Below are 13,269 nucleotides of genomic sequence, written 5' to 3' on the forward strand. Positions count from 1 at the left end.
AAACCCTAACCCTAGTTTAAAACCCTACTTTGTAACCCTAACCCTAGTTTAAACCCCTACTTTGAAACCCTCACCCATGTTTAAACCCCTACTTTGAAACCCTTACCCTAGTTGTAAACCCTACTTTGTAACCCTAACACTAGTTTAAACCCCTACTTTGAAACCCTAACCCGAGGTTAAACCCCTACTTTGAAACCCTAACCCTAGTTTAAAACCCTACTTTGTAACCCTAACCCTAGTTTAACCCCCTACTTTGAAACCCTAACCCTAGTTTAAACCCCTACTTTGAAACCCTAACCCTAGTTTTAAACCCTTCTTTGTAACCCTACTTTGAAACCCTAACCCTAGTTTAAAACCCTACTTTGAAACCCTAACCCTAGTTTCAAACCCTACTTTGAAACCCTAACCCTAGTTTAAAACACTACTTTGTAACCCTAACCCTAGTTTTAAACCCTACTTTGAAACCGTAACCCTGGTTTAAAACCCAACTTTGTAACCCTAACCCTAGTTTATAACCCTACTTTGTTACCCTAACCGTAGTTTAAAAACCTACTTTGTAACCCTAACCCTAGTTTAAAACCCTATTTTGAAACCCTAACCCTTGTTTAAAACCCTACTTTGAAACCCTAACCCTAGTTTAAAACCCTACTTTGAAACCCTAACCCTAGTTTTAAACCCTACTTTGAAACCCTAACCCTAGTTTAAAACACTACTTTGTAACCCTAACCCTAGTTTTAAACCCTACTTTGAAACCGTAACCCTGGTTTAAAACCCAACTTTGTTACCCTAACCCTAGTTTAAAACCCTACTTTGTTACCCTAACCGTAGTTTAAAAACCTACTTTGAAACCCTAACCCTGGTTTAAAATCCTACTTTGTAACCCTAACCCTAGTTTAAAACCCTACTTTGTAACCCTAACCCTAGTTTAAAACCTTACTTTGAAACCCTAACAAGGTGTTCGGGTTTCAAAGTAAGGTTTTAAACCTTAGCTTAGTTCTTAGCTCCTGCTGTGCAAACGTCCTTCAGTTAGACTGTTGGTTCATTGTGAAAGAGGAAAAAAAATCGTTGAGTCATAGTTTATGCACTTTACGAACATTTTATTGTCACACTAAGAGTAAATGTGTTCAAAATGTCACCTATAAACGATTCGGTTTCATGGCATGTAAATGGAAAAGGCTGGACTCGTCAAACAAGGCAAGCTGCATTAGGGAAGATTTGTTTGCAGAGGATGTCCGCTGTGAGTGGAACAAGTGTTGAAAATGGTATTTATTCCCCATAAATGCAGAGCTTTTTTTATTTGTTAAGCTTTCAACATGCTTTTACTGTTTACTGTGCCTAATCATTGCCTCACACCTTCCGGCGGCACGGAAATAGACTCACTCACTTGCACCCCCTGTTCAAATTGCCAGGTTTGGTGTTATTTTAAAAAAATGACAAAGATAAGCATTTTAAAACATTTTCCACCATTTATTTGACCTATAACTTTTACAATTGATTTTTTTATTTTTATTTACTCTTTTAGAGACTATAAGTGAAAATAAACAACTATGTGGTTGCACAACTGTGCACACCCTAATAGGCTGTGTTCAAAACTAAACATCCATCCATCCATTTTCTGAACCGCTTAGTTGAAAATAGGAGTCAGTGTTGGCACAAAATCCATTTTGATTGGGCTTAATCAGAGGCACTGTAAATGGTAGCAGGTGTGCGTTGACTCCTATTTTACAAAAATCATATTTTGCGGCTCCTGAGAACGTTGAAGTCCAGCAACGGCTGCAGATGGGCGAACCAAAAGTCAATCAGTACGAGTTGGATTTTTGAGTGAGAACCGTATTCAGCGACCCAAAGAAACATTACAATCGTCTCTTTGCACATAACGCCCTCATATCTGTTGCAGATAATACGGTTAACCCTTTTTACGGCTTTGTGCAATATAACGCCCGTGTGATCATAGTGGTCTCGAGTAAATAGAAGGAAAAAAAAAAAGTACCACACAAATAGCATGAACATTGTTGTGTTCCAATGTGCGCATCATCATCCCAAATCAAAGTTTCTCCACAATGTTTAGCTTACACATGATTACGTAGCGCAGCTCTGTCACAGAACCTGCTTTTCTGGTTTTCAGCGCATGGAACATTTCGAAAAGGGGAAGTAAGACTCAAAGCAGTCAGGGAACTAAAATGTCCATCTGCCTTTGGATTACTAAGTTTTACCAGATTTGTGGATGAAATTTGAAAGGTAAGATGTGTGGGGAAGCTACATGTAACTTTAGCATCCCTACATTTATGCTTGAGGTTTTTTTTTGGGTGCTTTTTCAGGGATGTGAAGCAGAAAGCACAGCCAGCTGCACTTCCCATTTCTGCTTATCTCTCTCTCTCTCTCTCTCTTCATTTCTGGGAAGCCAACACGGTGTTGTGATTAATTTTGTGTTTGTGGAATTATGAGTTAAGCAGCAAAATTCACACGTTTTTATACATCTCATGGGGCAGCCATTTTGCCATTTTCTCTTGACTATAAATGACATCACAGTTGCTCAGGGCTCAGGTAACGACCGATCACAGTTCACATGTTTTCTGAAACTGAGCTGTGATTGGTTGTTTCCTGAACCTAGAGCAACAACTGCGATGCCATAGCAGGATAGTGTATTGTTGTTAATGATGAGTTAAGTTGTTTAAAAAAAAATCTTTACCCATTGACTCTTGACTGTTTTTCAATGCAAACAGATAGGACCAAGCTGGCTATGTTGTCACAACCGACTGGTTATGGATGTCTAAATTATATCTCTGCTCTGTCTCTATCCATGCAGCATCTCCACATTCAGTATTGGCATGTCAACTTCATGGATGAGGCAAACACGGAAACGTTTACTGGCAGTGGCTGTCTGCTGGAATCGCCATTTGCTTATTCTAAGGTTTACATTCCATGGCAACACCGCACAATTTTAAAAGTAAGTTTGGTAACTGGTTGCTAGTTTGCTGTCATGCTGACTTGGCGTAGTGCTCACTCACAGGCCTGTGAGTACGAGATGGATGGATAGATAGATAGAGGGGAGAGGGAGAGTAGGTACACTAATCACCACTAGATGTCGCTGTTGCTTTTAATCGTAGTAGCGAAAGCAAAAAGATCTGACAGAAGGTGGCTTCTACAAATGTGTTCGTATCCAACCAAAGAAAATGATTTCAAGAAACTATTTACCAAGAGCATGATTTTATTTTTTGAAAAGCATGATGAAATAAATCAATCAAAACAGATTTGAAGAACTAAACAAAAATTATTTCCCTTAGGATTGGATGCTATTCAAAATGAACCAATGCCACAATCAAACTCTAGACCACAAATTATTATTATTATTTTGTAATTGTAAATGACTTTAAAGAAAGAAAACGTTCAGTTTCTCCAAAGTTGATTGAAATGATCAAACTTTGCTCTGCTGTTTACACATTTATTGACTTACCTTTGAAACCTAAGTTAATATTTAACAGCAAAGTTGTGTAGACGCACAACAACTATACTCGCGAGCACAATTGGCGCTGTATGGGTGCTGTTGTGACTTTTTTTGGACCCATATTGCTGATTTTTAATATTTGTTAAATTATGGTTAGTTGACTGAGACGGCAACTGTTCTACTTTTAGTTTGGGTTTTACGTGAATATTCACACATTTTTGCTTCATCTATTCAGGTCTCCATTGCCAAAGTGATCCTCGGAGTTCTTGGACTGGTTGTTGTTGTTGTTCTGATTACAGTACCAACTGTGATTTATTTAAAGGGTAAGTCATTTTCCAATTGTTTTTTAGGGGGGAATGAGTGCAGATGATTGATCTTTGGCAATGTTGGCGTGCTCGTACATTTATCTTTTACACACAGAACAGAAGTTAAAGTTAATAGTTAACATTTAGGTACAACTAGCAGTTGTAAGTTGTTTACAACCTTCTGATGCATCTACCCTGTCCCTCCCTTTGTTTATGGCCGTTATCTTAAGGATAGTAAAATGACTACAAAACAATCTATTAGTAGACCATTGGTAGACACACACTGCTTAAGATTTGATAGGGCTCTCTAGCGCCTCCTAGAGATGACAACAGCAAACTATCTGACGGGATACTTAACATACCCTTTTTCTGGTCCCTTTGGACAATGGAATGAGAAACCTTCCTAGCTTTTGGCCAACTAAAAGTGCTGATATGATTGCTATGTTTCATTACATAAATGTGCCACCCCTGCATGATTGCAGGGTCCCGCCCACCGGGCCCGGGCCCCGCCCACCCCCGCCCACCCCCCACAGAAACAAATGTTTTTTTTAAGCACACGATCCGATTTTTTTAGCTCAACAGGCATGCTTTTCCAGAATAAAAGATGTGATATCGTTTTATTTGTAAAACTCAATTAAAATATAACTTTTGAATTGAAAAACACAACTTTATTCTAATAACATAACTTTTTGTCTTAAATAATGTTAGAGACATTATATATTTATATATTATATTAATTTATAATGGGAACATTTATTTTCTTGACAATAGGTGACATTATATATTTCTTGTAGCATTTAGACAAGCATGGTGTTCAATGTTTTTTTTTTCATTTCCATGCCATCCCTTGGAAAAAATTCTCCCTTGTAAAGAAGACAAAAAGTTTGAGCTTTAGATTAAGAAGCAGCTTGAGTATACACAGAGAATAATCAATGCTCAGTGTATACTATATCCAATTTTCTTGTGTTTTCCAGAGAAGCAGCATGAAATCACGGACAGGAGGTTGTTCACACTGGAGGACATGTTCAACAGCTCCCTCAAACCCAAATCTTACAACATCTGGTGGCTCTCTGGTGCGTATCCGAGACATTTGCCATTTTGAATTTCATTGCCAATCAAATGTGATTATCTAATTTTTTCAAGCTTGTTTTTTGTTTGTAATTCTAAGCTAATTTTCTTTGCAGATGACGAGTACCTGCATAGCCAGGAAGGCTCAATCTATCTTCATAGTGCGACAACGGGGCAGTCCTCCATCTTCTTAAGCGCAGACATGTTTGTAAGTCAGCCATTTTGCTTTAAGATCCGCTCCATCAACCAATGAAGGTTTTAGAAAGTAAAAAGCATCAATGATGACTGGTAGTTTTATTTGACATTTTCCTGTAGCTAATTTATCCATCTTTGATCCTTTAATGATGTTTTACAAGCCATAGTACAATTATTGTTTTATTTTTTCGTAATTGGGCTCATTAAAAAAAACACTATACTTATTTGTATCAGATTAGAACATTTGGTGCTATAAAATTTTTTTCTCATTCAAACAGAATGAAAAAGGCGCCTCCGACTATCAGCTGTCTGCTGATCGCAGATATGTGGCATTTATGAGTAACTACACAATGGTAAGACTTTTGCTATATGCGTCATTGTCACTATAAAGTGCCTTCTGTATGATAACATGTCATGACAACGGAACTTTTTCTGTCTTGATAGGTGTGGAGGCATTCATTCACAGCTTCGTACTCACTTTATGATCGAACTTTGAAGTAAGTACGTAGAGAGAGGTTGTATTTTAGATTTTTTTTTTTTTTTTTACTGTATTCTCACACATCCTCTCAGAAAGTTTATCGAACCTTCCAACCTACCTGAAGAAATCCAATATGTGGCTTGGGCGCCGGCAGGGAACAAACTGGTGAGTGCGATTGAACTCGCAATGTCAGCTTTGGGCTGCGTGATGGATTAGTGAAACCTTGATCTGCCTTTTCCAAACACTTATGCCAACTCTCAACTATAAGGATGATTGAGCTGCCATACATTTGTTCTCGTTGGGATTTCCAGGCCTACGTTTGGAAGAACAACGTGTACATAAAGGCCAGCCCAGATTCAATGCCTCAGCAAGTGACGTTCAATGGCAAGGAGAATCTGATTTTGAATGGAATTCCAGATTGGGTGTATGAGGGTAAGTAAGATGTGGTTAGAAATAAATATGCACATATACAGTACATACAGTAACTCTTGGTACCCTTCCATTAGAATAAACCACAAAGATCACAAAAGTAACTTGAAACTGACAATAGTGATTGGAATTGTCTTTTATCCCTAATTATTGTTTGCCAGTTTCCAGTTATTTTCTTTTACTGAAGACTGCTAACAATTATGCTGTAGCATGGAACCGGCTTTTGCTGACATCATTTAAAGCACATGTTTTTTGTTCCCCCAACTAGAGGAGATGTTTTCATCCAATCAGGGCCTCTGGTGGTCCCCAGGAGGAAAATATGTGGCCTACGTTGAGTTTAATGATACAGAGGTCCCCATTGTGGAGTTCTCATGGTACGGGGATGGTCAGTATTCTAGTACTGTTTCGATCCCGTATCCAAAGGTGGGTGGAGACCCTTAGTACATATCTAAAGATGGGTACCCTAGTCTCAATGTCAAGTGTTTTGTATTGCCGTCTTCAGGCAGGTTCCCCAAATGCAGATGTGAAGCTGTTTGTTGTGGACACAGACAACACAACAATGATCACTGAGGTCCTTGTTCCAGACACATTCAGCTCACAGTAAGAGAACCCTTCTGGCTATTAAAGTTACAATACGTGTCGGCTGAAAGTGACATTTTGCCATCTCTGGCCAAATAGGGAGCACTACTTGGCCACAGTGACTTGGGGGACTGACCAACGTCTTGCCGTACAGTGGCTAAAAAGGCTCCAAAACCACCTCATTCTTCAGATCTACGACCTGCAGGGCCCCACCTGGGTCCCAGTTGAGGTACGAAATGAGCGGTGTGATGTTTCCACGTAATTGCGAGTCTTCAATAGTTAACTCACAATTAATCACAAATTTTATATCTGTTTAAAATTTGCAATAAGATATTTTTTCTACTCTTGTTAACATAAAAGTGGGGGAAAAAAGTTAAACTAATAGAAATATGGCGGCATCTTTTAGTCATTGATACAGTAATTTTATAATAATTCATAAAATTCAGGTAAAATTTAAAAAGATGTACTGTAGTGTAAAAAACGAGTGTGATATTGATTTGTGTTGAAGTCATTTTTCTGCCACTAAATTGTTATTGTAAGACGTTGGTGACAGCTCGGTGCATTTTTCTTTTCATATTAAGAGCTATCTAATCTTTACCATGAAGTAACTTGTTAAATTATGTACATTTTTAAAACTTTAAACTTTTAAATACAACTTGACCACAGTCTCTACAAATATATGTATTATTATGAAATTTATTACTGCAGAATTTTGACATTGGACGTGTCTGCTACATTGCGACTGGAATTCCCCCAGTACAGGCTTTCCAAGTAAGGGGCGATTATTAATCGTGCGTAAAAAAATAAATACAATTAGTGACATTAAAGGAACTTTAAAATAACTCAAGATTAACACACTAACTTTTGAAATCCCTAATAATTACAAATAAAAAGCAGTTTAATGCTACTACCAGTTGAAGTTGACTAAACTATTTTGCATCATTTTGCCCAAAAATATGTGTTAGCATTAACTCATTCACTGCCATTGAAGGCTACAGACGTAAAAAATTCACTAACTATTTCTATTAGTTTTACATTTTTTCCAACTTTTGTCAACAAAAGTATGCAAACCTAGAATTATTATGATTTTTTTGTATTAAACCAGAGATAAAATTTGTGATTAATCGTGAGTTAACTAGTGAAGTCCTGCGATTAATTGCGTTTAAAAAAATTGTAATCCCCGACGCCCCTAATTTTTTATATTTTTTTCTTAAAAAAAAAAAACATTATTAAAAATTTAACGTTTTTTTTTTAAAGAAAATAAATTAGGGGCATTAAAATTTGTAATCGTAATTAATCGCATGAGATCACTGGTTAACTCACGATCAATCACAAATTTTATATCTTCGAGATGAACAAAAAAATCTAGGTTTTCATACTCTTGTTAACAAAAATGTAAAAAACAAAAAAACAAACCTAAACTAATAAAAATTGTTAAAATTAATTTTTGACGTCTATAGCTGTCAATGGCAGTGAATGAGTTAAGCTAGCTATACTGTAGATGAACAAATATTTATGTCAGAATTAAAACATGTCTTCCCTGTCTTGCTTTTTTTGTAGCCTCTGAACGTGGAAAGCTCCACTGGTTGGATTGGACGGGTAAAAATAACACAACTGCTATGAAACAGAGAGAATGATGTCATGCTAACAAACATATTATGCTAACATATTTTCCTGGCTAGTTTTCTCCATCAGCTCCAGTTTTCGCCGAAGATAAGAAGAGTTTTTACTTGCTGATGAGTGACCCCAAAGGCTACAAGCACATACATCATGTTGTGGAGGTTGGCTAAGCAGACAAACTAATATGAAAGAATGTATTTAAGTATTAGAATGATATTTTGGTTAACTTTATGCTAACTTGTCCTTTGCAGGGCAACACCACAGCAATGACTACAGGAGAATGGGAAGTCATTGCCATTAAGAAAGTAACAGCAGATAGTGTGTGAGTTATTTATTTGCTATTCATTTGGTTGGCGGGGATCCCTTGGGGAATAAAACACATATTTGACATTTGTTCATCTTTTAAAAGGTGATTGACGTTAGTCAGTTGCTACTATTTAGTGCGTAGTATGTCTCACAATTCGGAGGTTTGGTGTTCGACTCTCGACTTCCTACGTGTTTTCTGCGTCAACTCCCGTTTCCTCCACATCTCCCAAACATACACGTTCGGTTAATTGAAGTCTCTAAATTGCCCGGTAGTGTGAATGTGAGTTGGAATGGTTCTTTGGGTAGATTGATCGAAAATAGCGATACTATATTTTTCCATAATTTGTAAACATCCAATAAGGGTACTGATGTTTGAACACTCATAATATTCCACAGATATTACTCAAGCAACCAAGAGGGAGGCAAACCCGGAGGAAGGAATATTTATAAGTAAGGCCTTTATACACTATTGTGATTTATTTACAAACTTTTTTTGCAACTTATAAAGCATGTGTTTGTTGTAGATGGACCAAGGAAGAGGTCACGTGTCTAACTTGCAACTTGAGCGGTGAAAACTGCCAGTATAATTCTGCTTATTTCAGCCAGAATGCGAGATTCTACGTCATGAGCTGCCGTGGTCAGTTTGTCTTTTTTGTGTGAAATTTGTTCAAATATTGTCAAATTTGATTTCTCATTATTATTATTATCGTTTTTATCAAAGGGCCTGGCATTCCTTACAGTTCCCTTATGGATAGCAAAGAAGGCAAAGGTGAGAGCTGCTAGCTAAATCAAGAGAGGACAAAAAAAAAAACTTTTATTCAATAATCTTCCATCTCTTTAATCATTAGAGTTGATGCGTTTGGAGGACAACAGCCAATTCATCCAACTGATATCTGACATCCAAATGCCCACCATGCGTCGAGGAACTGTCAAGATTGCTGGATACAGTGAGTTTAGAATTTATTTAAAGACTGAAATATTTTACGCTTCAGTCATTTCAGTGAAGACTAATTTGCTCCTAAATGTGATTGTGAGTGCGCTTTTTTGTTCTTGTTTGCGACAGATCTCTGGTACAAGATGTTTTTGCCACCAGGCTTTGATGAGTCCAAGAAGTACCCCTTATTGCTCGATGTGTAAGAGTGCATCACCCCCCCAAAAAAAATAAATAAATAATGCAAGAAGGAAACTTTGCCTCATAGATAAAAGCCCCTAATCAACCTTACAGGTATGCCGGCCCCTGCAGCCAGAAGGTTGACTTTGCCTACAGCGTGAGCTGGTCCACATACCTGGCCAGCACAGAGAACATCATCGTGGCCAGCTTTGATGGGAGAGGCAGCGGTTACCAGGGCGACAAGCTAATGCACGAAATCTATAAACGTCTCGGGTCCTATGAGGTGGAAGATCAGATAACAGCAGCCAGGTAAGGAGGCTAAAGGGTCAACAATCATTTCTCCTAATTCCACGACAAGGCCTTAACTAAATTTCTCTTTTAGGGAATTCATCAAAATGGGATTTATTGACAAAGATAGAGTTGCTATATGGGGATGGGTGAGTAGTCCAACTAGCTCACGTTTAAGCCACTTTGCACCTCATAAGACTCTTATTATTATTATTATTTTTTTGTCAGTCTTATGGTGGATATGTGGCTTCCATGGCCCTGGGATCTGGAAGTGGGGTCTTTAAATGTGGAATGGCAGTCGCTCCGGTCTCCAAATGGGAATATTATGGTATTTTGTATTTTTCTATTTATTTTCTATTTACAGCTTTGACATTATAGTAGTCACCCTCTCCATTGCGAGGTTCTGTTCCAGATTACCCCCACAACCAGTGAAATCCGTGATAAAGAAATACCCTGTTTAAATACTCCCTAAGCATGTTTTTATCGCATATACAGCACTTCATTTGTTTTAAGGTCCTTAAGCATAATTTCAAAATAATACAAATGCATTTAAAGCTACTGAACGCAGAAAATTGAATTTGGAATTGCTACTGCCACCTGTGGCCGGAAAATGAAACTGCATTTTCCCTTCTTCAAATACACAACGCGCACATGACGTCACATCCGCAAACAGATGGCGGGTAATTTGAACCCGAATCCAGTCTGATCTATTGGCCAGAGGCTTGCAGGAGTTCCCATTATGAACATTTAAAATGTTAATCTACTGATTAAAAAATGGTAATAAATGGTCAAATAAAGATATTTTGGGGCAAATTGCTACAAAGTGTCGCTTTAAACACATATGATATATTGAAAGAAAAAGAGCACTTGATAACACAAAAACATTGTAAAAACAGTGCAACGATCACACTGTTTACAGTAAACTGATCCCGCTTTTCCAAACTAACAAATTTATCATCTCATCAAAAATTAGGCTGTGCTGAAATACTTCCTGTTTTCATTTTTCTTCTTTCAAACTGTACACTATCTCAAACTAAAAAGTGTACCACCATCTAGTGGTACACAGTGGAATTTCACACAATGTATGAGAGACCAAAATAAAATTAATTGCACAAAAAAAAATTTTTTATCTGCAAAACAGCAAGACCGCAAACCTAAAATCCAAGATGGAGGCAGGGTTTACTATATCACAATACTGTACATCAAATTTCAACAGTTGCTCCACTTTTTCTTTCTTCCTTTCTTTCTTTCTAGATTCCATCTACACGGAGCGGTACATGACAAAGCCAATGGACAATCCAGTAGCCTACAGTGTAAGTCTGCAAGCGCACCTTTCAGTTGAGTAGCTACAGTGCGTGTTCACATCCAATCCCATTCTGCACAGAACTCAACAGTTACTGCACGAGCCAAGAACTTCCATTCAGTGCAGTATCTTCTGGTTCACGGAACAGCTGATGGCGAGTCATTTTATTTGAAAGCTTATTTTTAGATGCATTGAAACTAGCTACATTTATAAAAGCAAAAGTCAAAACAAAATAAAAATGGTCTATAATGACAACTATTTTAACCCTGGACCAGAGTACTTAAATTCGAAAGATCAAAATGCTTACTGTTGTTTTTAAACTAGCTACCAGCTACATTCTTGTGCTCATTTTTTTCAAACAAAAGTTCTATTCTAAATCCAAGAGACCAATCCATTTGATTGTTTTTGAGTGTGTAACGCGAGCAAGCCAAGGCAAATCTAAATTGTCCGTAGTGACCACCCCGCCCCGGTTGACTTAACATAATAAAGACAGTTTTATATAACCCATCCTTGTGCGGTTCCACTTTCTAGACAACGTGCATTTCCAGCAGGCAGCTGAGATCTCGGAAGCTCTGGTGAACGAGCAGGTGGACTTTGAAGCAATGGTAAGCGAACGAACCATGCAGGATGTCAAAATTCAATTACGAACGTGTTGATGTTGTCCTCCAGTGGTACACGGACAAGAACCACGGCCTTCCCGGTTCCGCCTATCAGCACGTCTATACCCACATGAGCCACTTCCTGCAGAGGTGCTTTGCATAAAGTCTACTGGATTAGCACTTCAGAAGCCCTGCACGAAGCAGACTGTATATCAAATGTTTACCAGTTTGGTTGTTGAAACGATTACTGTAATTTAAATGCAAGCCAACATTGTAACATTAGTGACAAAAATGTTAAGAAGAGCACTCCACAACTCAGAACTGCTATCAGAAGCAATGACTATTTAAGTGACTGTTAAATTATTTGGATGTTACGTTAGCTTGTGTATATGAACTCTGGTTGCTCAGATTTCTACTTAAGTATGCTACACGATCGGTAGGCATTATAACTCATTCACCAGCCATTTTCATTAAGCAACCCCCTTCACTCCCGGCAGTTTTACAGAATATTGTGTTCTATTGCTATAAAAACATGGAACCTACCAAAAGAAAGATTAGAGTCTCTTCTTTCATCAGGAAAAAAATATAAATTATATAAATTATATTTCTATCTGTTTACGTTTTGCAGCAATTAGCATTAGGGTATATCTAAGTTTCATCATTATTCACAAATCCGTTGAAAACTGTTGGGAAAAGAGATTTTTGCAACGTGGCCCTGGTTGATCTCTGCCACTGGCTGGCCATTTTTGTAATAACTACCATTGCTTCAACCAATCTCTTCAGTTCAGAAGCTGCATCAAAGCCTGTATGCTCTAGCATAATAAAAAAAAAACATATAAATAGGCTACGTCTTTGGGAGCATGGTAATATTTAAAATAGAACATATTTATATGTTTTGGGAGCAAATGAGATTATGTGATGTGTAACAAAATAAAGTTTTTTTGTCTTTTTTTTAATTTTTTTTTTAGAGCTGAGTATTTTTTGTTTTGTTTTTGAGAGAGCTCAGTATTGTTAAATGTAGCCGCAAGGGAGCACAAGCCAGTGTCTTCTTGTGCTGGTCCCATGCCCGGATAAATACAGAGGGTTGTGTCAGGAAGGGAATCCGATGTAAAACTTTGGCCAAATCAAACATGCGAATTAGATATATAACTTCCATACCGGAGCGGTCGAGACCCGGGTTAACAACGACCGCCATCGGTGATGTTGACCGACAGGGTGCCGGTGGAAACTGGACTATTGTTGGTCGAACGAGAGGAGGAAGGTGTGTTTGTAGGAAGAAAGAGAAGAGGAACACCAAGAGTCTAGGACTGAGAGTAGGGACTTTGAATGTTGGAACTATGCCAGGAAAAGGTAGAGAGCTGATTGACATGATGCAGAGGAGGAAGGTGGACATACTGTGTGTTCAGGAGACCAGGTGGAAAGGGAGCAAAGCTAGAAATTTAGGAGCAGGGTTTAAGTTGTTCTATCATGGTGTAGATAGGAAGAGAAATGGAGTAGGAATTATTGTAAAGGAGGAGTTTGTTAGGAACGTCCTTGAGGTAAA

The 13,269-nt window shown here is 37.9% G+C and overlaps 1 protein-coding gene across 2 annotated transcripts; it reads left to right on the top strand.

Annotated features, from left to right (window-relative positions):
- Nucleotides 1-2,118: 2,118 nt before the first annotated feature.
- LOC147179905 (dipeptidyl peptidase 4-like) lies at nt 2,119-12,682 on the top strand. Of its 2 annotated transcripts, XM_086068510.1 has the most exons (27): nt 2,119-2,238; nt 2,807-2,947; nt 3,681-3,768; nt 4,725-4,823; nt 4,935-5,026; nt 5,292-5,366; nt 5,458-5,510; nt 5,584-5,656; nt 5,803-5,923; nt 6,189-6,343; nt 6,423-6,520; nt 6,599-6,728; nt 8,060-8,098; nt 8,182-8,280; nt 8,371-8,441; nt 8,822-8,875; nt 8,950-9,062; nt 9,147-9,194; nt 9,274-9,372; nt 9,489-9,558; nt 9,651-9,845; nt 9,919-9,973; nt 10,053-10,152; nt 11,079-11,137; nt 11,209-11,281; nt 11,659-11,732; nt 11,797-12,682. In XM_086068510.1, the coding sequence occupies exons 2-27, from the start codon at nt 2,840-2,842 to the stop codon at nt 11,887-11,889; spliced, it is 2,334 nt and encodes a 777-aa protein (XP_085924636.1). In that variant the 5' UTR covers nt 2,119-2,238; nt 2,807-2,839; the 3' UTR covers nt 11,890-12,682. The 2 variants fall into 2 exon arrangements, with proteins under 2 accessions (XP_085924636.1, XP_085924637.1); XM_086068511.1 differs by lacking the exons at nt 2,119-2,238; nt 2,807-2,947 and adding an exon at nt 3,494-3,597.
- Nucleotides 12,683-13,269: the final 587 nt, after the last annotated feature.

Source organism: Leptonotus elevatus, chromosome 2, assembly GCF_054856555.1.
Source record: "Leptonotus elevatus isolate MCC_2025b chromosome 2, RoL_Lele_1.0, whole genome shotgun sequence".
In the NCBI taxonomy this organism is placed as follows: Eukaryota; Metazoa; Chordata; class Actinopteri; order Syngnathiformes; family Syngnathidae; genus Leptonotus; species Leptonotus elevatus.

What these genes read in the sequence shown, in the direction of transcription:
- LOC147179905 (XM_086068510.1), top strand. Translation starts at nt 2,840, where the DNA reads ATGGATGAGGCAAACACGGAAACGTTTACTGGCAGTGGCTGTCTGCTG. An exon ending in TTTCGATCCCGTATCCAAAG is followed by an intron (nt 6,344 to 6,422) that starts GTGGGTGGAGAC and finishes TGCCGTCTTCAG; the next exon opens with GCAGGTTCCCCAAATGCAGA. An exon ending in ACAATCCAGTAGCCTACAGT is followed by an intron (nt 11,138 to 11,208) that starts GTAAGTCTGCAA and finishes CATTCTGCACAG; the next exon opens with AACTCAACAGTTACTGCACG.